The sequence below is a fragment of the Dasypus novemcinctus genome, chromosome 9 (assembly GCF_030445035.2).
Source record: "Dasypus novemcinctus isolate mDasNov1 chromosome 9, mDasNov1.1.hap2, whole genome shotgun sequence".
Classification (NCBI taxonomy): Eukaryota; Metazoa; Chordata; class Mammalia; order Cingulata; family Dasypodidae; genus Dasypus; species Dasypus novemcinctus.
This window is the reverse complement of record NC_080681.1, coordinates 81,255,398-81,282,067: the sequence shown is the minus strand read 5'-3', so window position 1 is coordinate 81,282,067 and position 26,670 is coordinate 81,255,398. Positions and strand designations below refer to the sequence as shown.

Below are 26,670 nucleotides of genomic sequence, written 5' to 3'. Positions count from 1 at the left end.
TTGGTGTATACTCAGGAGACTTGAATCTCTAGATTGGCCATGTTTCAGCTGGGCCCTGATCCTCAGCAGACTTGTAACACCTACTCTTCAGTTTGTTGGACTTACCCAGTCAGCTAACAGGGAGGTAAAGATGGTCAACCACCACACCAGGGAACTGAGAGTGTCTACAACTAAGAGCAGGAGAATCGCATCCGTCAGTCATGTTGGATCTAAGCCCCACCCGAGTTAAGAGGTAGAGTAAACATAACTATCCCAGCATCCAGAGGATGGAGGAATAAAATATGGATACAGTGTACTTACTAGTATTCTACTATAGAACTAATGTGACTCTAGCAATGGAAGAAACTGTATCATTGATGTGGAGACACTGGCCACGGGAGTTACTGAGAGCAGGGAGAGGGACATTTTCAGGACTTGGAGTTGTCCTGAATGGTATTGCAGGGACAGATGCAGAACATTATATATCCTGCCATAACCTATTGAACGGACTGGGGGAGAGTATAAACTACAATGTAAACTATAATCCATGCGGTGTAGCAGTGATTCGAAATGTATTCACCAAATGCAATGAATGTGCCACAATGATGAAAGAGGCTGTTGATGTGGGAGGAGTGGGGGGGATGTGGGTATAAGAGAAATTCTTATATTTTTTAATGTAATATTTTTTGTGATCTATGTATCTTAAAAAGAAAAGACAAATAAAAATTAAAAAAAAAAATACCAGCAAACTTAATACGACAGCACATCGAAGGAATTATATACCATGATTAAGTGAAATTTATCCCAGGTATACAAGGGTGGTTCAACATAAAAAAAAAATTAATAAATTAATGTAATACACCCAGTAAAAAAAAAAAAAATGAAGGAAAAAAACACATGATCATCTCAATTAATGCAGAAAAGGCATCTGACAAAATCCAGCACCCCATCTTAATAAATAACACTCAGAAACAAAGTTGACATAATCTGAAACAGTGCTGGCACAACATTGTGAATGTAATTAACAGCATTAAACTATATACTTGAATGTGGTTAAAAGGGGAAATTTTAGGTTGTATATATGTTATGAAAATAAAAATAAAACAAAAAACCATAGGACTGCACAAGGCAGTGAAGTCTATTGTAAATTATGGTCTACAGTCAATAGCACAATCATAAAAATGTTCTTTCATTTATTGTAACAAATGTATCACACTTATGCAAGGTGTTAGTAATAGGGTGGTATGTGAGGACTCTGTATTTTATGCGTGACTTTTCTGTAAACCAACAACTTCTCCACTAAAAAAAAAAAAGTAAGCCACTAAGACCAACCTACACTCAAGGAAAGTGAAATTGTGTTCCATCTCATCAAGAGAAGAGTATCAAAGAATTTGTGGTTATATATTAAAATCATCATAGTAATTAATAAATCCTTGGGGGTAGAAACTTCAAGGCTATGCAAGTATCCAAATACCTCCTTATTAATCTGCACACTAATTTTATCATTTATCACTGTACCTTAGCTATAACAATTATTAGTGTGATGTTCAATTGGTACTTTTCAATTTCTCTCACTTCCTGTGTTTATTATTTGGAATTCTTTATTATGGAAGATTTGTTCCTTTCGCCCAATTTATTAATTAAACCATTTTTATAATGGTAAAAAAAAAAAAAAACTCAAAATGGATCGAAGACCTAAATATAACCACCAAAACTATAAAACTCCTGGGAGAAAACATACGGAAGCATCTCAAGACCTTGTGTTAGGCAACAATTTCTTAGACTTTACACCAAAAGCATGAGCAACAAAAAAAAATAGATAAATGGGACTTAATCAAAATTAATAACTTTTGAGCATCAAAGGACTTCATCATGACAGTAAAAAGTAAACCTATATAATGGGAGAAAATATTTGGAAACCACATAACCAATAAGCGTTTACCCTCCAGAATATATAAAGAAATCCTACAACTCAATAACAAAAAGACAACCCAATTTAAAAACAGGTCAGTGATTTGAATAGACATTTCTCTAAAGAAGATACACAAATGGCCAAAACACCTATGAAAAGATGCTCAACATCATTAGCCATTAGGGAAAACCAAATGAAAACCACAATGAGATACTATTTCACATCTATTAGAAAGGCTACTATGCAAAACATGGAAAATACGTATTTGGAAAGGTTGTAGTGAAACAGATACACTCATTCATTGGTGGTAGAAGTGTAAAATGGCACAGCTCCTGTGGAAGATAGTTCGGCGGTTCCTCAGGAAGTTAGGTACAAAATTACCATATGACCAGGCAATCCACTTCTAGGTATATATCCAGAAGAACTGAAAGCAGGGACTCAACAGATATTTGTTCACTGATGTTCACAGCAGCATTATTCACAATTGCCAAAAAATGGAAGAAACGCAAGGGTCCATGAACAGACAAATGGATACATAAAATGTGGTGTGTATATATATATATATATATATATAAAAAATAGAATATTATTCATCTGTAAAAAGTAATAGTTCTGATACGTGCAACAACAAGGATGAACCTTGAAAGCATCATGTTGAGTGATGCTTTAAGCTAGGCACAAAAGGACAAATACTGTGTGATCTTGGTGATACAAAATAAATAAAATAAGGAAACTCACAGAGTTTGTAACTAGATTATAGGTTACCAAGGGCCAGGGTAGGGGTTAGGAATACTCAATTGGTATAAAATCTCTGGGATGATAGAAGCACAACATTGTGAACATAATTAACAGTACTGAAATATATATTTGAACATAAGGGGAGTTTTTTGGTTGTATAGATGTTACTAGAATTAAGATCTTTAAAAAAAAAAGAGGACTGTAAAACTTAGTGGACACTAATGTAAATTACTGGGTACAGTTAACAGTACAATTATAATATTCTTTCATCAATTGTAACTACGATATCACACTAACTATGGGGAGGGGTTATATGGGAACTGTGTATTTTCTCCATGATTTTATGTAAACCTACAACTTCTATTGTTTAAAAAATTATATTTAAAAAAGGCATCAATTGTAAAGCAAAATGTTTAAGTCAAAGAACAGAAAGGGGGTCTATTAAACTAGGGTGGATGTTAAAAAACCCCACTTAGCAGCTTGCCTTTTATTTCCTAATCATATAGTTCTCAGAATGTTCTAAAGAGCAATATCACTAAGGAAAAAATGTTGAGCACAAGTATCTAATTTTATTTCTAAAACAAGTCGTCTCCCTTCATTTAAGAAAACAATTTTTAGAATTTAAATGAAAGAAACATGGACAATTACTCTGAATAACTGAGTTTTTACTAATAAAGTACAAATAATTAGGAGCTGCTTTTCCATGAGGGTAACATAAAATATGGAAAAATCTGCCTCTTCCTAGTACCTGCTGTGGTTCTAATCCTTTCTGTCTGTGGTTTCTGGCTGTGACTTGTTCTATTTTTAATTTCATGCACAAAATTGAACTTTATTCATTTCTTTGGTAAATAGCTTCTTTGAATTTACCTTATTTAACAATATACTACCAACTGTAGTACAAGGTATCTAAGGTACAATTTCTAAGCCTAAGAAACTTACTATCTAGGTCAGAAGATATTGGCGTATACATACACACACACCAAAGTAGCACTATAAGAAAACGCACTGTACATGCCACACATGTCGCACAGAGGATACATACAGCAGGAGCTCCAAAACAGGAGAGTCTGTTGAAGGCTGAAGAGACAGAGCAGAAAGTATCAGAGAAGTGTTAGGAATTGGGCTGAGCTTTAAGGCATAGATGCACTTCACATAAGCAGGGAGGTAAGGAGCATTCTAGATAGCAATAACAAAAGATATAAGGGTATAAGGGTAGGGATAAAAAGAAGAATACATATGGCACACAGTTCAGGACCAGACAATCAGAAAGTAAGTAGTGCAAAAGCAGGGAGTTTTTTATTTCAACACCTTTTTTTCCATGCCCAGTATACCTGCGAGGTATGACATCCTCCGATTATTAACAGTAGCAGTGAGCAGCAGTAAAGATTTTCGCATCTAAGAGTCATGATACTAAAATTGGTTTAGGAAAAAAGGCAAGAAAATGACAGGGTAAGCACTAATGATCTGACTTTAAAATTTTAAATGTTAGGTGATAAAGAGGGCAGAGTGAGAAGAGAAAAAACAAAAATAGGGAAGTTCAAAAATTAAGACTTTTTTTCAACAAGGTGAGACTCATTTTAGACTATGTTTAAAGTGATAAACACCAAAATATCCAACTAGAGAAGTGGGACTGACATTCAGGAGAGTTGAGGGCTTGAAAAATAATCGGGAGTCATCAGCAAATAAATGAGAAGGGAGTACAGGGTATGCGGAAGAAGGAAAATACAAAGGAGAGAGCCAGTCACTGGTAAAAGCAACAGAAGCGAAGAGAGATAGGAGGCTAATTTAGGAGAGTAGAACCCAAGAAAGCAGTTACAAATTCAGGAAGAACCAATGGATTTGGCTTTAAGATTATTACTGGCCTTTGGGAGAAATTAAAGCATAGTATAGTAACCAGCAGATTGAAGAGGGTTACTAAGAGGTTAGGAAGGGATAAAATGACCACACAGGCACAAAAGTAGAGAAAAGTAGGTCAGCAGCTGAAGTGGTAGTTGTGGTAAATTAAATTATGTATCCCAATTTAGACATGTTCTTAATTTTAATCCACATTCCTGAGGATGTGAACTCATTGTAAATAAGACTCTTGAAGATAGTATTTTTAATTCAGGTGTGGCCCAAATGAATGAGGGTGAGTCTTAAATCAGGATTACTGGAGGCCTTATATAAATTGCCACAAGCTGGAAGTCAGCAGGGAACCAGGAAGAGAAAAGAGAAGACATGTGATGGAAAAGCCAAGGAACCCCAAGGATCTCTAGCAGCCAGCACCAGAACACTACAATCTTTGGGGAGATAAAAAGTCTTGTTAATATCCTGCTGCTGGACATCTGGCCTCTGAAACCATGAGTCAGTAATGTCTGTTGTTTAAGCCAACGTACTGTATTTGTGAAAGCAGCTCGGAAAAACAAAGAAAGCAGTCATAGCAGAATAAAGGGTTTTTTCAAATTAAGTCCTAGTATAAAGAAGAAAAGAAAGAACTTCAAGATGCAGGGAGAGTTGTAAAGAGATGACTATACGGTAGAGAATAATAATACCAATGAGAACATATAATGAACACTTACTATGTGCTAGTCATCATGTTAGGCATTTTATCTGCATTATCTCATTTTATTCTTACAGCAATCCTAGGTGTTTGGTATCTTTTATTATCCCATGTTACGGAAGAGAAAACTAAAGTATAGAGTAGTTAAATTACTTAGGATCACAGACCTAAGAAGTGGCATAGCCAGAACTGAATTCAAGTTTGTCTGACACCAAAATTTGCTATAAACCTCTATGCAAAATGAAGAAAAACTGAAAATACCTAAAAAACAAAATTTAATATCTACTGGCTCCTCAGAAGAAAATTTTCAGTAAGACTGTACACAGGCAGTTAAAGTAGGAAAGAATGTAGACCTAACTTCTCCCTTTAAAAAGGAAATAAAAGTCCACATCATTAACATTTAAAGAATGGCCTTTCACAGCTTTTTTCCGCCTTGGGATTAGATCACTTTGGGCCTATTTTCTCCACAGAACTTGATGAATTAGTGTATCTCATAACAGTTAACAGGGAGCAGATGTGGCTCAGCCTATTGGGTACTCCCCTCCCAAGAGGGAGGACCAGGTTCAGTTCCCAGTGCCTCCTGGAGAAGGTGAACAAAAAATGAGCAGACAATAAGCAGACTGACAAGAGAACCATTGTGTGTGGGTGGGGGGGGAGAGGGTTGGGGAAAGGAAGAAATTTTTTTAAAAAGGTAAAAAAATAAGTCTTTGCTTGCTCTGCCCAGAAAAGCCTGCACCAAATCTTAGTGTGTATTTCCATCTTTCTTACCCATTTCTCAGCAAGCTCTGTTCTTTCCCCCATTTCCCAGTAAGTTATTTTTACTGGCCTAACTAAAAAAAAAAAAAAAAAAGAGTTAACAGTAATTATATAATGAAACAAAATTTGAAGTCAATAATTATTTTGGACTTCAGGGAAATTATCTTGAACTGAAAGTTTTCAAGATGGTAGTTTACAGGAATATAGATGGGAAACAAAATTTTAGAAATTAAATATGTAGCAGATTTTATAACTTAACTGCTCTGGAGAATATATATAAATGCAAAATAACAAGAACAAAAATCTTCTTGAGTTTTAGCCGCATCTAAAGAGGCTTTGAAAGTTTGGATGCTGTGCTTGAGATACGAGCTCATTATCACTATCTGTGGCTTTTAATACGGAAAAAAGGAAGAACACTCAGAAAACCCAAGTTTGGATTAAGCAGATACTCATGGTCAGATTTCCCATATTTCACTTCTCTGACATTTTCAGTTTGGCATTTCTCATTAGCACCTCCATTGGAAGGTGGGGTCAGAAAGAAGAGGTGAAGTATATATTCTTTGATACTACTACTTATTAATAGCTCTAGTAAACTATCTTTTACAGAGAAATCAGAAAATAAGTCCCAGGGGTTTGAGTTACTTAAGTTTTAATTATCCATGTTATTTCTAGTCTCTGCCTCATCATCAATGGATAAATCAGAATAACTCAATAGGATGCTATGGGTAATGAAATCTATTTATTACCAGCTCTGGTTAAATGTCACTAAAATAAGAATTTTAATTATTTGTAGATGTCAATTATCCATGTAATGTTTAGTGTCTCAATACCATGGGTAATGCAGAGATATCTTTATTGGGGTAGAATGAGTAATGGCTCTATTAACCCAAAGTTTTAACTGATCCATTGCTCTTTTTCTACCCATGTATGTTCAATCATAACTACTTGGTCTGTACTAACCATGACCTAAGATGTCTGACATTTACAGCACCCTGAGTAGAAAAACTCAATTTGGACTTATGGCAATCATGCATTTCAGATCTAGCAAAGCTTAAGATTAAATATACACCTTACCACCACCAAGTAAAGAAGGACAAGCAAATCAAAGAAATTTTTGACTGACAACAAACGTCTATAATTATATCAAATCAAATACTCAAGGATAACCCATTTAGTTTTAAAGGAACAATGTAAATTTTAGTTTCCTTCAAAAGTGATTATTAAAATTCACACCTTCAAAAGGTGTGGTAAGGAAAACCAACAGATAAATGTACTTAAATTACAAAAATATTAATGTATCACATGACCCTATTATGTACTCTGAAACAGTAAGGAACTAAATTTAGAAGATTACTTGATTACATCAGTAACTATATCTGTTTCTTCAAATTGAGAACACTTTGTAGATTATTTTGTCTTTCATTCTTAGTTTTAGCAGTACTGCTTAAAAGTCTATGACTTTGGGAAGCGGACTAGGCCCAACAGATAAGGCGTCCGTCTACCACATGGTAGGTCCACGGTTCAAACCCAGGATCTCCTTGACCCGTGTGGAGCTGGCCCATGCACAGTGCTGATGTGCGCAAGGAGTGCTGTACTATACAGGGGTGTCTCCTGCGTAGGAAAGCCCCATGTGCAAGGAATGTGCCCCATAAGGAGAGCTGCCCAGCACGAAAGGAAGTTCAGCTTGCCCAGGAGTGGCCGCCGCACACACAGAGAGCTGACGCAGCAAGATGACCCAACAAGAATAGACAAAGATTCCTGGTGCCGCTGACAACAATACACAATAGAAGCAGACACAGAAGAACACACAGCGAATGGACACAGAGAACAGATAACTGGGATGGGGCGGGGGGAGGGGAGAGAAATAAATCTTTTTTTTAAAAAAGTCTATGACTTTTTCAAGAGTGGATGTGGCTCAAGAGGTTGAGCACCCACCTCCCACATGGGAGGTCCCGGGTTCAGTTTCCGGTGCCTCCTGAAAAAAATAACAACAAACAACAAGCAAAACAAAGAAGAAGAAAACCAACTCAGGGAAGCCAGTGTGGCTCCGTGGTTGAGCACTGGCCTCCCACATACGAGGTCGCAGGTTCCATCTCTGGCCCCCAGTATCATAAAAAAAAAAATCTATTGCTCTTTTGCCTTTCTTAACAAGCTCAAAAATTGACCAAAATAAATTGAGTAACCTCACCCCCACCCTGTCTCACTGACAGAAAGAAAAATATATTGGTGATCTTTTTTTTTACCCTAAAGATTTATTTCTCTCCTCTTCTCCCCCAACCCCCCCCTCCCCCATTGTCTGTTCTCTGTGTCCATTCGCTGTGTGTTCTTCTGTGACCACTTCTATCCTTATCAGCGGCACTGGGAATCTGTGTTTCTTTTTGTTGAGTCATCTTGCTGTGTCAGCTCTCCATGTGTGCGGCACCATTCCTGGTCAGGCTGCACTTTCTTTTGCGCTGGGTGGCTCTCCTTACGGGGCGCACTCCTTGTGCGTGGGGCCCCTCTACGCTGGGGACACCTGCATGGCCCGGCACTCCTTGCACGCATCAGCACTGCTCATGGGCCAGTTCCACACGGGTCAAGGAGGCCCAGGGTTTGAACCCTGGACTTCCCATGTGGTAGGCAGATGCCCTATCCATTGGGCGAAGTCCGCTTCCCTATTGGTGATCTTTTGACTTTTGCATCACCTTTAGGAAAACTCCAGTAAATATAATAAATGTTGTCAGCCAATTAGAGAATCAACTTCTAACAGGAAATCTCTCTAACTTCTTCCTCAATCCTTCAATAAATCATTTTCCTATTCTAGGAGCCAACCTGACAGATAATCTCTGGTGAATGTCCTACATCAAAACAAAACAATGGATGTAACTATTTAGAATGTTCACCATTTAAAACTATTAAGTCAAACAAGGAAATCCAACATGTAAGTAACACATTAAGAAATGTCCATTCATGAGTGCTAATGGCAACTGCTACCAGTGATTCTACACCCAATCTCCTGTATGTGCTAGTACAACATTCAGGAAATAGTACCCCAATAACATGCTCATATGCATAACTTATTGTTTTAATTGCAAAACTAGCCCCATTTTCTATATTTTTCATGTTTGAAATATTCCTTTTTGTATTATTTCTCAAACATAAACTGAGCTTTATATTTTTTATTTAAATGATGCTTAACATAGCACTTAGTGAAAATGAATTAAATCTCTTTATGCCAAAGTTTAAGATAGTCTAACTACCAAGCAACTTACAAAGTGCTATTTTAAATTATTTCCTTCGCCCTCCTAATATTATGGGAAACATTCCTTTAAAATACTAGGTCTCCTGGCTAACAAAATCTCATACCCATGAAAAAGCAATCTGCTCTGCTATGATGATGATCTCACTCATTTAATTTTACTGGTGTAAAAATGTTATCATAAATCATTTAAAATTATTTAATAATATAATAAGCAGGTAAATATTATTTTTAATATACTCTTAAAATTAGAAATCTATGCTGAAAAATCCTGCTTTCTCATAGCAATGTAGTCTTTGCAGGCTAGAATTCAAAGCAGAAATGATCATTTTGCAAAATAAAAACATTTATAGTATAAAAATATTAGATATCCACTTGACCTATTCATAAATACCATACCTATCAAACAGAAAATAACCTTATACATTTAAGATTAATATTCCTAAATCAGAAATGGAATACTAAATTCTATAGTTCACTTACCTGAACCTCACTTGTCCTCTGTTTAATACTATCTTCTTTCTCCTTAAGGTCCTGCTCCACATTATTCTTTTCCCTAGAAAACCAACAAACAATGCAAGAATATTTGAGAACATCAGCTACAGCCGGTATGGTTATCCATCCTCCTAATCCTGAATCACTTTTTAAATACATAATGAAACATTCAATTTTTAAATGAAGGGCAGATTTTTCTACCCCTTTTAAATTTTTTATGGAATATAAATCAATATAGCTTTGTTTGTAAAAAAAAAAATTGCTTTCTCACTAAAATGTGGTGAAAAGAGAATAGATTAAAAAAGGAAGAGGAGCAAAGTATTCAATGAAACACTCAGATTTCACTGAGATCATTGTTGCTATGCAATATAGTCCAATGAAAATTGCTGGTGAAAAAAGGAGGGGTTGCATCAGCTCTGTAAGCTTAACCCTTAAGTACCACTGTCAAAGTAAATGAAAATGGCAAATACAAAGTCAATAACATTAAGGAAAAGGAATGCTAATTTCCCCTTAAATCACTGGTGTGCACCAATTTTAGAATGAAACAACATACCAAAAATTGAAAATGTTAATACCTAACTTATATGCTTTATTAAATACCATATATGTTCAAAAAAAAGCTATTTTAGGACCACCTAACAAACCCAATTGATCAAATATATAAAACCAACATATACTAAGTGAAAAAGGAATCACATTAGCATTTTTCTTTTTACTTGTCAAATATGCTAAGTTCTGCTTTTATTTTGAATCATTATTTTCTAAACTCTTATATGCTTCTATCAGAGCTGGGTTCATAATGAACAACTTTAGATTCAGGATTATAAAATAAAGCTATTTATTCTGATGTAATAAATTTAACTGTCCACCTCTTTTTCTACAAACTGAGAGAAAACCCCATAGTCATGCTTGTATATATAACAGAACTTTACCCCAGACTAAAAATTCTGCAGTAATACATATTTGGGATGGGAAAAAGGTAAAAGGTGGCAGCATGGAGAAGGAAGGATAGCATTTAAAAAGTCCTTGGACTAGTACTGCAGAGTTTCTCCTTAGAGCTTCACGAATATATGTCACTTTCCATTCCAGACACAACCCAAATTTAACCTCAGGCACCATTAAGCTTGAGCATAATATGAGAAATTTATACCAAAGGAGGTACTTGAGGGACAACTGCATACTATATTTATGTTTCTCACCTTTTCAGATGAGATTAAATGCAGACAAAAAAATCAACTGTTTTGGATATATAGGTACAACGTTCTTAAGATTTGTATGGAAAAGAAAAAGCATGAAAGTAAAGCTGTATGTATTCTAATACTTTTAATCACCTGAGATGGCCAAGGAACTCACCATCCATTTGTCAGAGGAGTTGCACTGTTGTGGAGATTTTAAATAGTCCCTTATCATGTGAATCATTGTTGCGACCCATTTCTCCCATACCTCAATCTGCTTATTATACAAAGGTCATCCCCAACTTATCAAATAAGGTAAAATAAAAAAATAGTAGGGGAAAAAAACAAAATAAAAATATGAAAATACCCTACAAATACTGTGAGTTCAATTCTGGGTTTTTTTTGTTTCTCCTGATGTAAACAGATGAGTCTGAAACACTGCAGCATTCAGAGATAAGTCACATGAAAAACTGCCCCCCCACCACATACCATCCCAAATCCTCAGAGGTATTCCATACAAGGTCGATATCAATTCAGTTCCTCACTTCCAACAGTAGAAAATTTTAAAAACAGAAAACATTACAAGATGTCATAAATCAGCACTGCACACAGAGAGGTGCACATTTGTATTCAGTCTTTTCTGCTCCACTCTTAATTGCCATTACTGACAGTGTTAGCTCAGAAAATCAAGTATACGTGAAGGAAAGTAGGGCAACAAGAAGACCAAGTAAAGGAAGGACGCTCACTTCATGAAAAGGGAAAACATTACAAAGGACTCTTCACTCTAACTAGCAAACGTGGTTCTACTAGGTAAAACAGTACAAATTTCTCTTCATTGTCTTTAATTCATAATTTTGGATGTGTGTGTTTGTGTGTGTGTGTGTGTCAAGGAGAACAGTGATGATGTCTCCAGACATATCCTGAAAATGAAGACCATTCCAAACATTAAATATGGGATTCTTTAAGCAGTAATTCCTCTTAGTACTGAGATAAATTTTAACTTTCAATTCATGTTTACCTAGTAAAATTATTGCCTCATAATAATTCTTTTTATTACGAAAAACAAATACTATATTATTTAACAGAAAATCTTAAAAATAATAAAATGTGCAGTTGTATCTCTTGCTACAAAAGATATAACAATTGATAATCTGCTAATCAGACTGAATAGCAAATCATTTTCTCATTGGTCTAGATTACTATTTCAGAGATGCCAAATTGTTACCGTGTTATCTTCCAATGGTTCTTAACCCCTGTAAGCTATCCTTCTCATTTTAGGCAAGTAAGAAAGTATAGACACATTTAAATGTACTAAGGATGCTTGTCCATATTTCTTATATTCCGCCTTCTTTCAAGTAACATTAGTAATTTTAAAACCTGATTCTCATTTCAAGGTTTCCTGTAGCCTTGCAATAAAAATATTTATATGAAACTTCCAAGGAGCCCACCAATATATATGGATAAGATGGATTTGAGACAGATTTTACAAATAGGTGGGTGAGCATTTGCCCAAAGAACTATTTATCTTATAGGCGCTTAGGGTCATAAATTTACCTCTCAGGACTGCCTTTGTTGTATCCCATTAGTTTTGATAAGTTGTGTTCTCATTTTCATTCATCTCAACATATTTACTAATTTCACTTACAACATCTTTGACCCACTGATTATTTAGGAGTGTGCTGTTCAGCCTCCACACATTTGTGAATTTTCTCCTTTCCCCTCTATTATCCATTTCCAGTTTCATTCTATTTACAATCTGAAAAGGTGGTTTGTATAATTTCAATCTTTTTTATATTTATTGAGACCTGCCTTGTGACCTAACATGTGGTCTATCCTGCAGAAAGATCCAAGAACACTTGAGAAGAACGTATAACTTGCTGATTTGGGATGCAACGCTCTGTATATGTCTGTTAGGTCTAGCTTGTTTATCATATTGTTCAAGTTCTCTGATATTCTGTACAGTTGTTCTAGGTAATTATGTGAGTGGCTTACTTAAGTTTCCAACTATTGTTGCAGAGATGTCTATTTCTCCTTTCAGTTTTGTCAGAGTTTGCCTCATGTATTTGGGGCACCCTGGTTAGATACATAGATATTTATGACTATTAATTCTTCCTGGTGGATTGTCCCTTTTATTAATATATAATGGCCTTCTGTATCTCTTATAACTTTTTTGCATTTAAAGTCAGTTTTGTCCAATATTATTAATAGTAGAGCTACCCCTGATCTTTTCTGGTTACTGTTTGCGTGGAGTATCTTTTTCCAACCTTTCACTTTCAGCCGGTTTGTATCCCTGGGTCTAAGGTGAGTCACTTATAGGCAGCATACAGATTGCTCATGTTTTTTATTTTTTTAATTTTTATTTTTTAAAGATTTATTTTATTTATTTCTCTCCCCTTCCCCCCTTGTCTGTTCTGTGTCCATTCACTGTGTGTTCTTCTGTGTCTGCTTGCATTCTTGTCAGGCAGCACCAGGAAACTGTCACTTTTTTGTTGTGTCATCTTGCTGTGCCAGCTCTCCATGTGCGCGGTGCCACTCCTGGGTGGGCTGTGCTATTTTTTTCGTGCAGGGCAGCTCTCCTTGCGGGGCGCACTCCTTGAACATGGGGCACCCCTACACGGGGGACACCCCTGTGTGGCATAGCACTCCTTATGCGTAGCAGCACTGCACATAGGTCAGCTCACCTGGGTATCAAACCCTGGACCCTACATATGGTAGGCAGATGCCCTATCAGTTGAGCCACAACAGCTTCCCTGCTTATGCTTTTTAATCCATTCTGTCAGTCTCTATCTTTGGATTGGGGAGTTTAATTTATTCACATCCAATGGTATTATTATAAATGCATTATTTACTTCTATCATTTCATTCTTTGGTTTTCAAATGTCATATCTTACTTTCTTCTGGCCTTTTACTCTTTCAGTTATCCTTTCCGCTATTCTTGCCTTCTACACCCTCTTCCAAACCTCTCTCCTGTCTTTTTCTTTCGGGCTGTAAGATTCCCCTTGATACTTCCTGTAAAGGCAAATTCCTTTTTATGAACTCTTTTACTTTCTGTTTATTTGCAAATATTTTAAACTCATCTTCATATTTGAAGGACAGTTTTTCCAGAGAAAGAATTTTTTTTGTATTTTTTTTTAAAGTTAATAGATCACAAGGAATGTTACATTAAAAAACATTAAAAAAACAAAAAACATAAGAGATTCCCATATAACCCACTCCCCACCCTCCACATGATTCTTGTAAATTGTATTTTTTTGAAGATATATACATCACAAAAAAAAATGTTACATTAAAAAATATAAGAGGTTCCTGTATACCCCCCACTCCCCTGCCCCACTCTTCCCACACCAGCAACCTCCCTCATCATTGTGGCACCCTTTTCGCACTCAGTGAACACATTTTGGGACACTGCTGCACTACACAGATAATAGTTTACCCTGTAGTTTGCACTCTCCCCCAGTACATTCAGTGGGTTATGGCAGAATACAGATAAAGAATTCTTGTTCAACAATTTTTCTCTTTCAGTATCCTAATTGTATCATACCACTGTCTTTTCGCTTTCATGGTTTCTGATAAGAAATTCACACTAGATCTTACTGGATGCCCTTTGTATTCGATGGTTTGCGTTTCCCTTGCTACTCTCAGAATTTTCTCTTTGACGACTGACATTCAGAGTAGTATGTGGCTTGGAGTAGGTCTATTCAGATTTATTCTGATTGGGTATGCTGCACTCTTGGACATGTAAATTCATTTCTTTCATGAGAGTAGGGGAATTTTCAGCCACTATTTCCTCACATGCTTTTTCTGCTCCTTTTCCCTTCTCTTTTGTTTCTGGAACTCCTATGCACATCTCTTTTTATTTTTTAATTTTTATTTTTTTTAGCAACTGACAATATTTATTAAAATAACTGACTTAAGCATCTGCAATGGTGACTTCAACCTCTACTCCTGGCTCAATACTGACGGAAGTAATCTGCTTAACAATCTCAGAAGGACTGTGCAGGTCAATGAGTCACTTGTGGATCCTCATCTGGAAACGATCCCAAGTCTTAGAACCTTCACCACAAGGAGTTTTCCTTTAGTGATTCTTAGAGTCTTGGTAGTCATCCGAACTGGTCCCTTCACTTTGAAGTTCTTTTCCTTAGCGCCTCTAATCAAGTCAGCACACACCTTCTCCAGAGACTTCACACTGCGGCTGGTCAGGGTGATTCTAATACGATGAATAGCCACCTCTGGTTCCACAGGGGTCTTTCCAGTGTCTTTAAAAGCCATGGCTGCGGCGTGGCTTCCTGACCAACTTGTTCCTCGGCAAGCGTGCACAGCGGTGAGTAAGGAGGACTGGGGAGCCGAAAGACGGCTGCTACTGTGACCGCGGTTTCCTTGAAAAGATTCTTTTTTTTTAATAATTTTTTTTTTTAAGATTTATTTTTTAATTTATTTCTCTCCCCTTCCACCCCCCTCCCCTCCCCATTGTCTGCTCTCTGTGCTCATTTGCTGTGTGTTCCTCCATGCCCGGCTGCATGCCTGTCAGTGGCACCGGGAATCTGCATCTCTTTTGGCCACGTTGTCCTGCCGCATCAGCTTTCCGCGCATGCAACGCCACTCCTGAGCAGGCTGCACCTTTTTGACGTGGGGCGGCTCTCCCCATGGGGTGCGCTCCCCTACATGGGGGACACCCCTGCGTGGCACAGCACCCCCTGTGTGCATCAGCACCACGCGTGGGCCAGCCCACCACACAGGTCAGGAGGCCCCAGCATTGAACCCCAGATCTCTCATGTGGTAGATGGACGCTCTATCCATTGAGCCAAATCTGCTTCCCTGCAGCAGATATCTTATTGTGCTTCATATTATCATTCAACTCCCTGAGATCCTGCTCAATTTTTCCATTCTTTTCTCTCTTCAATTTCAACTGTTCTGTCTTCTATATCACTTATTATTTCTTCTACAATTTGAGACTGCTGTTTATGCCTCTAACTTTTTTTTTGTTTTAAGGAGGTACCAGGTATTGAACCCAGGACTGAGTTACATCTATTCCCCTCTAATATGTTTTGTTTTTTGTTTTTATTTTTTTAAAGATACTTAGATTACATAAATGTTACATAAAAAAATATATATAGATTCCCAATATGCCCCACTCCCGATACCTCCCACATTTTCCCAATTTTCCCACATAAATAACATCTTCCATTAGTGTGGCATATTCACAGCAATTGATAAATGCATTTTGGGGCACTGCCACTGAGCATGGACTATAGTTTACACTGTAATTTACACTCTCTCCCACACAATTTTGTAGGTTATGGCAAGATACATAATGGCCTATATCTGTCTTTGCAATGTCATTCAGGATGACCCCCAAGTCCTGAAAATGCCCCCATATTACACCTGCTTTTCCTTCTCCCTGCCCTCAGAACCTCAGTGGCCTCTCTCTCCTCTTTTTCTTAGGCCACTGCCTCCACGTCAATGTTATAATTTCTTTCACTGATAGAATCACAGTAAGTCTACAGTAGAAAACCAGCAAGTTCACTCTAGTCCATAGTTCATTCTCCAATCCTGAGGACCCAGGGATGGCGATGACAACTCCATCTACAGTCAAGAGAGGGCTTTGATCCCACACAGCCAATGGATGAGACTATCTTCTAATTTTGTTTTTTTTTTAATCTGACCTAACGTGTCTTTCATTCCCATAAGCTCTGTTCTTTTTCTATTTAAGTTTTCAAATTCTTTTTTGTGCTTGCTCAGTGCCTTCTTGATGTCTTTTATCTCTTTAGCTATATTGTCTTTCAACTCATTAATTTGATTTTGGATATTTATATGAATATGAATCTTGCTGATTAGTTGCCCCAAATCCTGTATTTCAGCCAGGGCTTTGATATAGTCCTTTGCTTGGGCCATTTCTTCCATTTTCTTAGAATGGCTTGTAATTTTTTGCTGATGTTTAGACATCTGATTAGGATGGTGAGCTTACTCAGATGCTCAAGTTCTCTCTTTTTTGTAGGAATTTAGTGGCAGGAGACTGTGTTATTGTCATTCTTTGATCCTTGGTTCAATCTGTTCTAGATCTTCAGGAATGTCCCTGTTAGTTGCTCAAATCTGTGCCCTGGACCCAGTAATAGGATGCAGACCTGCCTCCAAGAGCCCTGGGGAGGTAGGCTGTAAAGGCCAAGAGAAGTTTCTCTTACTTATTTACCTTTAATTTCCTCACGTGCATGTCCTTAGCAGCTGGTGGCACTCTTGGGCAGGCCCTCAGTTCAAAGCCTGGTTGGAGTGCATTTGCTGTAAACCAAAGGGATCATTGTGACAGAGGATCCTGCCTGGAGGCTAAGAACCTGGCAAATCAAACTTTCCCAGAGATAATTCTCTAAGCTTTGCCAGCAGCTCTCTCCCTTTTCCCAGGTAGGAAGTAATCCCACTCCCCTTTGCATCCTCAACAATCAGTCCAGGCAGTAGGGTGCATGACTGAGAGGGTCAGATCTTTTTAGTCCCATGCCCGCTGTCAGGGGAAACAATCACGGCCCTACCTGGCTTGGAAGTGTTTGTGGGACAAAGACCAAATCTGTAAGCCAAAAGCTGAACTAGTGTTAGGCTGCATCCCTCTCTCCGCCCTTCCCTGGGAAGGTGGTTCTCTGCAGCCCCCTTCTGCCTGTATCTGCTGGTCTTACTAGAGAATTCAAAGTTCTCTGCTCATAGGGTGCAGAAGAGGCACCAGCAGCAGCAACTGCAGCTTCTGCTACTCATGGTCTTAATGTGGAGGTTCTTTTCCTGTGCCCCTCTCTCTTCTTAGCTGTGTCCAGCCTTCCCCTGGTGTCCTAAACCCTAGAACTTTTTTTTCCTCAGGCTGTTTCTGCCTGTCCTCTAGCTATATTTCTGGGAGATGAGAGAGTCCTGTCTTTCTAATCTCCATCCTCCTGGAAGTCAGAATCACTCATCTTTGATGTCAGGTCAGGAAAAGCTCCTGCCTTCAACCTAGTAATTTCTAGAAAAGGGAAGATAAAATGATACTACACATACTCCATCTTAGATCATCTCTTTGCCCCTATTTACACTCAAGATATTTAAACATTTTGAGGACTCCACAAGCACTATGACTATAAAAAGAGAGTCCACAGACAGAGATGCCTGGTGTTCCAAAGGCTGACAGTTCTGATTCCATGGAACCTAGTATCTGAATAGCAAGGAAAGCAAAGTCGAAGTTAGGTTTTCAGAAGGCTATGGTTGACAACTGCATATATCTCAGATGAAGTAGTCAAAAATTATTCACAAGTACAGTGAAGCTCAAGGACCACATCCATGAAATCTATTTCCATTTTCAAGGCTCTATTTAGAAGGGAATGAGCCATCTGTCTTACTCTTGATCTTGTCAGAGACAGAAATAAATTGCCTTCAAAGTCCTTCCTAGATAAGTTTTACATTTCCCCTACTCCCGCCCCAACATAAGTATCCATTGTTTTCTAAACAAAACAAAAGAAACAAAAAAAAAATCCTAAAAACTAGGTAGAAACTAAAAAACTAAGAAAACTCATAAAGCTATATTTTTCAATCATAAAATTTATTTATAAAAATCCTTTGAGGGCACATTTAACCCTGAAGATGTCCCTATTAATAAGTAGCTTAACGGCCAATCTCTCTTACAAGCAAACACGGAAAAGCATGCCATTCTCATTCTGCAGTCTTCAGTAAGGAATTGGGTCCTATGGAGAGTAAGAAAATGGGAATGAAAACTGGAGACCTGGATTCTATTCTGTTTCTGCTGTGAAATAGTTTTTCTGACTCTTAACCTTTTAGAGCCTCAGTTTTATTTTTCAAATGGACATGCTACTATTTCTATCATTTTAAGATTTGAGGGGCAAAATGTACCAGATGTCATGTAATTGGGGGGGGGGAGTAGGCTATGATCAAATACCTTGGTTTCTTCATACTCATAATAATAACGTTATTTAGAATTTTAAATAACATTAATGGAGTAATTTTAAACTTGTTAAAAGAAATTGGGTTAAAAAAAGGTTAGAAGACACTGAATACAGTAGTGAAAATAACATATGTAAACATTAAAGTCTCTGCCCCCAAACCTCATCTAAATGTTACTCAAAATAAACTAACTAGTCTCTACTTTTAGAAACTCATGTTTTCAAAGAAGAGAATTTGGAGTAAAATAGGCTAGGAAGCAAATACTGACTTTATCACCTATTGTCTAGGTTAAAATCACTACAATAACAGCTATTTGTTGTGTCTGACCCTTCCCTTCTTCTAGCACCCAGCAATCCTTTGTTTTAGGAGACTGCTCTTTCCTTTCTCCTTTACCTACTACCATGTTATCCATATAGTTTAAAATAGAAGATACAAACTTTTTTTTCCTTTTTTTAATAAATCTACCTTTCTGGGCAAGGACTGGCCAGAGACTGCCTCCTGACTAAAGCTTAACCAATCACAGTATCCACCTCACAATCACAGTGGTTAATTCAACAACAGGTCCATGATCAAGGCACTAAGAATCTTTATCTAGGATTCTTTTATTTGAAACTAATGGAAAACTACTACTACCGCTACCACTAGCACTGCCACTTCTACTACCACTACTACTAATTACAGAAGACAGGTGCTATGTGATAAGCACTGTACATGGATTTATCTCATTTAATTCTCATATCAGTCCTATGAGACAGGTACTATTATTATCTCCACATACTATGGCTAAGGAAACTGAGGCCCAGAGATGAGCTAATTTGCCCGAGAACACACACCTGGGAAGAAGTACAATCAGACTTCAAATCCATGAAGTCTGACTCTAGAGCCTTTATTCTTAACAAAAATCTTAACTGTGAAATGATGCAGATAGGTAAATGTGAGTCAGGTGCTACTGGCAGTCACTGTCCTGCTTGAAAAATAATAAAATGTCCAAACAAAAAATTTGAGGTGAAAGGCGGGAGAATTTTGTAGGGCTTACTCCCTGGTTCCCGTTACCCTTTAACTACACCTTTACTCTTTCCAATTATACGGACTCAGCAAACTCTCCTTTTTGCCTAAACCAGATCAAGTTAAGCATATGTATATCACTTCATCTCTTTAAGCCTCAATTTTCCTATCTTAAAAGGATAATAAAATGTGCCAATCACTGTTGCAGAGAGGATTAAATAATTTATGCCAACATACATAGTGCATAGTGGGTGCTAAATAAATGGTATAAACAATAACAAATTCTTTATAAATTCATTTCCCCATCTATATATTGAAGATAGTATCTACTTTAAATCATATGTGGGGTTGTTATGAGGAATGTAAGAGAAAATATACAACAGAACTCAATATATCCCTATGCTGTATTATAAGAGCTATTTACTGATTTGATGAACATCTATTGAATCCTGCTATATTCTTGTCACTACGCTACCGTTGAGGGATACAAAAACAGTGAGACAGGGGAAGCGGACTTGACCCAGTGGATAGGGTGTCCGTCTACCACATGGGAGGTCCGCGGTTCAAATCCCGGGCCTCCTTGATCCGTGTGGAGCTGGCCCATGTGCAGTGCTGATGCGCGCAAGGAGTGTCATGCCACACAGGGGTGTTCCCCACGTAGGGGAGCCCCACATGCAAGGACTGCGCCCCGTAAGGAGAGTCGCCCAGCATGAAAGAAAGTACAGCTTGCCCAAGAATGGCACCGCACACATGGAGAGCTGACGCAGCAAGATGACACAACAAAAAGAAACACAGATTCCCGTGCCGCTGACAATGACACAAGCGGACAAAGAAGAACACACAGCAAATAGACACAGAGAATAGACAACTGGGGCAGGAAGGAGGAAAGGGAGAGAAATAAAAAATAAAAAATAAAAAATAGTGAGGCAGGTTCCTGTCATTAAGAAGCTCACAATTCAGTTTATGTGCACACACACTTGGTGTAAGGTGTCAGGGTAAAGGTAAAGAGATGATTAAAATGCATTGTACTTGGGAAGCAGATGTAGCTCAACAGGTGAAGCATCTGCCTGCCATATAGGAGGTCCAAGGTTCGATACCCAGGGCCTCCTGGCTCGTGTGGTGAGCTGGCCCACGTGCAGTGCTGCTGCGTGTAAGGACTGTGGGCCCACACAGGGATGCCCCTGCATAAAGGTGCCCCCTGTGCAAGGAGAGCTGTCCTGCATGAAACCACAGCCTGCCCAGGAGTGGTGCCACACACATGGAGAGCTGACGCAACAAGATGATGCAACATAAAAGAGACACAGATCTCCAGTGCTGCCGGATGAGAATACAAGCGGACACAGAAGAACACACAGCAAATGGACACAGAGAGCAGACAATGGGGGGGGGGGATAAATAAATAAATCTTTTTTTAAAAATGCAGTGTACAGGTACTACAGGAAGTAAGCACAAGATACTATGGGAACACAACAGATAGATAACTGGCCTTGCCCTGGAAAAAGTCAAGGAAGGATTACTTAGTAAAGGTATGATGATTAAATGCCAAACAAGCTATGCAGATAGCAAGAAGTATGTTTATCAATAAATATCACTCCATCCAGGGAATCATTTGTGAAGGAAGCAAAACTTCAGTTAAGCCTTGAAGGAAAGAGGATATTGCGTAGAAATATGGCAAAATGAGAAAATTCTAGATAGTAATTTATCTGAGATGGAGAGTTCATGAATGGGCAATAAAGCTGGATATCAGCTTTATTCCTGATACTAGTATATCAGGGTAAGATTATTAAAAAAACTTCAGTACTAGGTAAAGTCATATAGACTTTTTTTAGGAGGTTCTGGGGATTGAATCTGGGACCTCATACTTGAGAAGCGGGTGCTCAACCACTGAGCTACACCCATTCCCCAACATTCAGACTTTTAAAAATATATATATTTTTATTTCAGAATTTGTGAACTTACAAAACAATCATGCATAGGTGTAAAAATCCCATACAACACCCCTTCACCAACAAACCACACCGTGGTGGAACATTTGTTACAAATTATGAGATAATATCATCAGACTATTGCCACCAACCATGGTCCAGAGCATAAATTTGGTACACTTTTCCCATAACCTCCCAGTAGCAACACAGTACATCTTTGGCATAGATGCAAGAACATTACAGTATTGCTATTAGCCACAGTCCACAGGTCACACAAATTGTATATTTCTCATGCTTCTCCACATTCCCACCACCCTGCAATAGTGACGTATATCTGCTCTAGCTCACAGGGCACTCGTGCATCTGTACCATCAACCACATTTCTCACCCACCTCTGGGTTCACTGTGTTATTCAGTCTCTAGCTTTCCTTCGACTGACATTTATATCCCTAGACTACCCTTTTCAGCCTCAATCCCATTTATATAAATCAGCTGCTACTCACTATAAACTGTGTTAACATCAACTCTATTTTCCACACTTTTACAGTCAAGTTAATTAAAACTTCTACATACATTAAGCATCAGTAACCTTTCTCTTATCTCCAAATAACCTATTCTCTAGGTTTTAACTCCATGTGTTTATTCTTTATATTTAGTTTATATTAGTGAGACCACCTCAACAAACAGACTTTTAATATACAGGCAATAGTGAATCCCAGAAGGTTTCTGAGGACTTTTTTGAACTCTAAATGGTATTATTTAGCAACACAGCTCTTCTTTCCCTTCTGGCTTCTGCTCTGTGGGGAGAGAGAGGAAGTAGAGGCTCTTATTGCTGAGAAAGCGTGTGACAATTGCTAGAGAGGAAACAGAATACCATGACTCTGCTTATCTTGGAAAATGTCAGAAGCCTTGCATTAAATTAGAATACAATTAAAGACAGCTCATGAGAAATTCTTGGATTTTAATCTTACCCAATCTGAAAATTAGATTTTTCATTCTAATCTAAATAAAATTATAAGATAAATGCTGTAAAAGTTGACATGCATATGATATTATGGGAATAATAAACCTTACATTTAGTGAGAAATAAAAATTTTTAAAGGAACAATAAAAATTTATTTACAATTCCAAAATAAATAATTTATTCTACTTATCCAGTAGAATAAAATTAAGATGAAAAAAAGTAAAAGAAAGGAAAAGTAAAACTGAACCTTCCTTTTCTCAATTTTAAAATAGAAAGAATAGCATTGATGGCGAGAATTAATTCATATTATGTCTAGAAGACTTCCACAAAATGTCTGACACACATTAAGTAGATCATAAATCTCAGGTATTATTGTTACCATTATATTATTTACTAGTATAAAAATACAACATTTACTGACTTTTTGAAATGTTGTAATTAAGCATACAGAATGATAACAGGACTCAAATGTCAGTGTATTTAAGAACTCTTAAATCCTTCAGGAGCTGAAATTTCTTGGTGGAGATGGCTGTTTTTCAAGATGGACTATGATATACCTTAAAATCTGATGCTCTCTCAGAAGAAGTAGGTGCCCCCTTAATAAGCTACCAGAGCTACAAAATAGGTAAAATGCAAGCAAATGAAATATAATTTTTACGGAATACAATTGATTCAGACTAGAGCTGCCCAACAGAAATATAATGTGAATTTACATATGTAATTAAAAATTTTCTAATAGCCATACACTAAAAAGTTAACAGAAACATGTGAATTTTAATATTTTATTTAAATATCCAAAATATTAACATTTCAGCATGAAATACAAAAAATACTGAGATATTTTACATTGTTTTTTTCACACTATTAAGTCTTTAGTGTGTTTACAGAAATCCAGTATATTTTATACTAACAGCACTTCTTAATTTGGACTAGTCATATTTCAAGTGCTCAATACCCACATGTGCAGGTTCAAACTTTAGCAAAAAAGTTTTCATATGAATTCTCCTTAAACTGAGATTTTTAAATGATGATTGATGCACTTTATGTGAAAATGAAGAAGTCTATCTCCTTATTACTAAACAAATGCATCTTACAACCTAAAGCATCACTCATTCAACCAATAATGCCATTCTTGAGGTAGTCACGACTAAGACATTTTATTATACTATCAATACCAGAGATCTTTACATGGTCAGAAACAAATGAGGTTACATCATGTAAGCAGCCCAAGCAAAAGAGCTCCAGAGTCAATAGGAAATAGGATAAGCACAGATCTCTCTAGAGTTAATTGTTTGTAACGGTAAATGAACCAAACTAAACTGAAAATGTAAACTTAAAAAAAATGCTCCAACTATATAACAACACTCCCTTAAAATAAAATTAAAAAATGTTTTTAATCAATTCTTGAATATAATTGAAGCAGAGATCCACACATTTAGATTTTGGCTACCTGGCTACATTGTACAAGTCTTGCTTCAACTACAGAAAGAGAGTGTTCATTCAGCTACTTACCAGTATTTACTAAGAAACTATTAAATAAATGCTATGCTTTAAATGCGGAGCAGGATACAGGGGATCATGATGATGATAAAAATAACTACTAAAATGTACTATGGGCTTACAATGTTCCATGAACTGTTTTAAGTATTTTATATAATATTATTTGTATTTTCATTTTACAGATGAAGAAACTGAGGCACAGTTAAGTAACTTGCTTAATCTATGTCAGCAGTCAAACCAAGCAATCTGATTTTAGAAAGCCTATGTTCTTAAATACTACATTATAATGTCTCATTAGAAATGAGAGATGGTCTCATTTCACACAGAGCTCAGAGACTACTGGGAAAAGAAATAAAATTCCTATTTTAAGTGCTACAAGAGAAGTAAACTGAATGCTTTTGGCACTGAAGTGGGTACCAGTAAAAGCTTCTTGGAAAAGAAGACATCCATTTTCTTGACTGAAAAAAAACAGGGATAAAACCACTTATCCTTCAGGGATGCTGCAAGAACTGATTAAGAGAATTTATATAAAGCAGGCAGAGCAAAATGCCTGATAATTTTTATTGTTATTTGTTATTATCTATCCTATTTACTGGCACAAGACCAGGATAATGAATAGGCCTGACAGGATGTGGCTTTTACTTCCTGATGTTATTGCTAAAAGGACAGAGACAGGAAGGAAGTAGAAGCTGGTAGAAGAAAAATATTAACCCTGCCTCAGCATAATTTACTACCACCACACTATCCCAGTGACTAAACCAATCTCATTATGTTTTACTTTTTCTACTGCCAAGAACTCTATCCAAGGCATTTTACTTTCAGAGCAAGGGTTCTTAAATATGGGTCCATGAATAATTTTTAAGGGTCTGGAATTCCCGAAATAAATGCAAGACAGTGTGCATGGACGCACACTTTCTTTTTTAATGGGGGAAGGCTCTAATAGCCTTCATGAGATTCTCAAAGGAAATCCCTATATGAAGTATGAAGTACAAAGTATGAAGAATCAGCACATTAATCTTTGTCCCTGTGAGGATTAAAATCTTCCACTTACAAAATCATCTTTTATAGTCTTCAAAATTCAGAACATCTTTTGCTTTATTTCAATATTTAATACATGGCTTCTAGTCTACCACAAACTTTTCAGGAATGTGAAATTAAGTAGGGAAAATATTCTAATACTTATAGTTTGATTCATTTGTTCAACTAACAAACTTATACTGAGACTCTCTGGTGTCAATTACTAAGTGTTAATTTCTAATCCAAAATTATGAAGTCACAGATTCTACTCTTAAGGACTTTAAAATTTACAAAAGAAAACATACAAATAACTGCAATAAAATGTAGCAAGTACTGTAATAAAGAATAAAGTCTCTGGAAGTAGATAGGAAAGAGCAATTAGCAACCTGAAGGTTTAGAGATGGCTTGACAGAGATATTTAAACTATTTAACCTGCCTCAAGCTCCCAATGTCTTATTTTTCCTCAAAAACAATTTGGTGAACCACAGGTGAAACTGACAATGCCTCATTTTTCGACCAATAACAGAGAACATTCTTTTTGCCCAACTAACACCAAAATGTATATATAGCATTCAGTTATTTCCACTGATTTGCAACAAAAGAAAATATTATTCTAAGAAATATTTTTTCATTATGCTTTTCTGAATTTTCCAATTTTTAAAATAAAGAATATGTATTATAACCATCAGTAAGGGGAGAAAACAAATACTGAATATCATAAAACATATTCATTACACACTTATCACAATTCCACATTATATATGCTGATTTTTGCAAGGTTGGTCCCTGAACTAAAATTAAATATCTTCATCTCAAAAACAACAAAGAACAAGAGGCTAAGCTAATCTTTTGTTACTTAACAATTTAGTAAAAGCCATACAAAGCACATCTTTAATTTCTTTTTTTTCCTATTATATTCTGATATATTTATAAAAGGAAAGACTTAAAGGCTAAAGAGTAGTAATTGCGCACAAAAAGAACTGTTATAAACAATAATAAAGCAAAGATTTATAATAAACTACTCTGATGATTTGAAATAGTAATGTAATACAATTACTTACAATAGTGAATTTTAACAATCAATTTTATCATGGGTATTTGAGGCTCATTATGATATTACTGGAGTTAACAGATGATGGAAGTGCGCCTACATCACAGATCACACCTACAATAAAAGCCTACAGGAAATATTTTTGCAAATGTCAAATCATGTATAAATATATCACACATTTATAAAATGTGACTATAAGTAAAACCTAACAAGGTTTTGGAACTCTCTGATTTTCTTAATAAGATAGTCACAAAAATATTAGATTTGTTCCTTTTACGTTGTTAGCTGTGATTCATTATAGCAAGGCCACCACTGGGACAAGTTAAATTATGGTTATTAAAAGTCACTAATAGGAGCAGATGTGGCTCAAGCAGTTGAGTGCCTGCTTCCTACATGGGAGGTCCCAGGTTTGGCTCCCAGTGCCTCCCAAAAACAAAAGAACAGGGCGGCGGACTTGGCCCAGGGGTTAGG

At 36.8% G+C, this 26,670-nt stretch overlaps 1 protein-coding gene across 4 annotated transcripts in view; it reads right to left on the bottom strand.

Moving 5' to 3' along the window:
* The window catches only part of EPS15 (epidermal growth factor receptor pathway substrate 15), a 196,850-nt gene that overhangs the window by 83,341 nt on the left and 86,839 nt on the right, over window positions 1-26,670 (bottom strand). For all 4 annotated transcript variants that reach the window (XM_012518810.3, XM_023584095.2, XM_004476485.4 and 1 more), the window contains exon 13: window positions 9,646-9,718. In XM_012518810.3, the coding sequence (XP_012374264.2) occupies window positions 9,646-9,718 (73 nt within the window). The remainder of the gene's footprint in view (window positions 1-9,645; window positions 9,719-26,670) is intronic.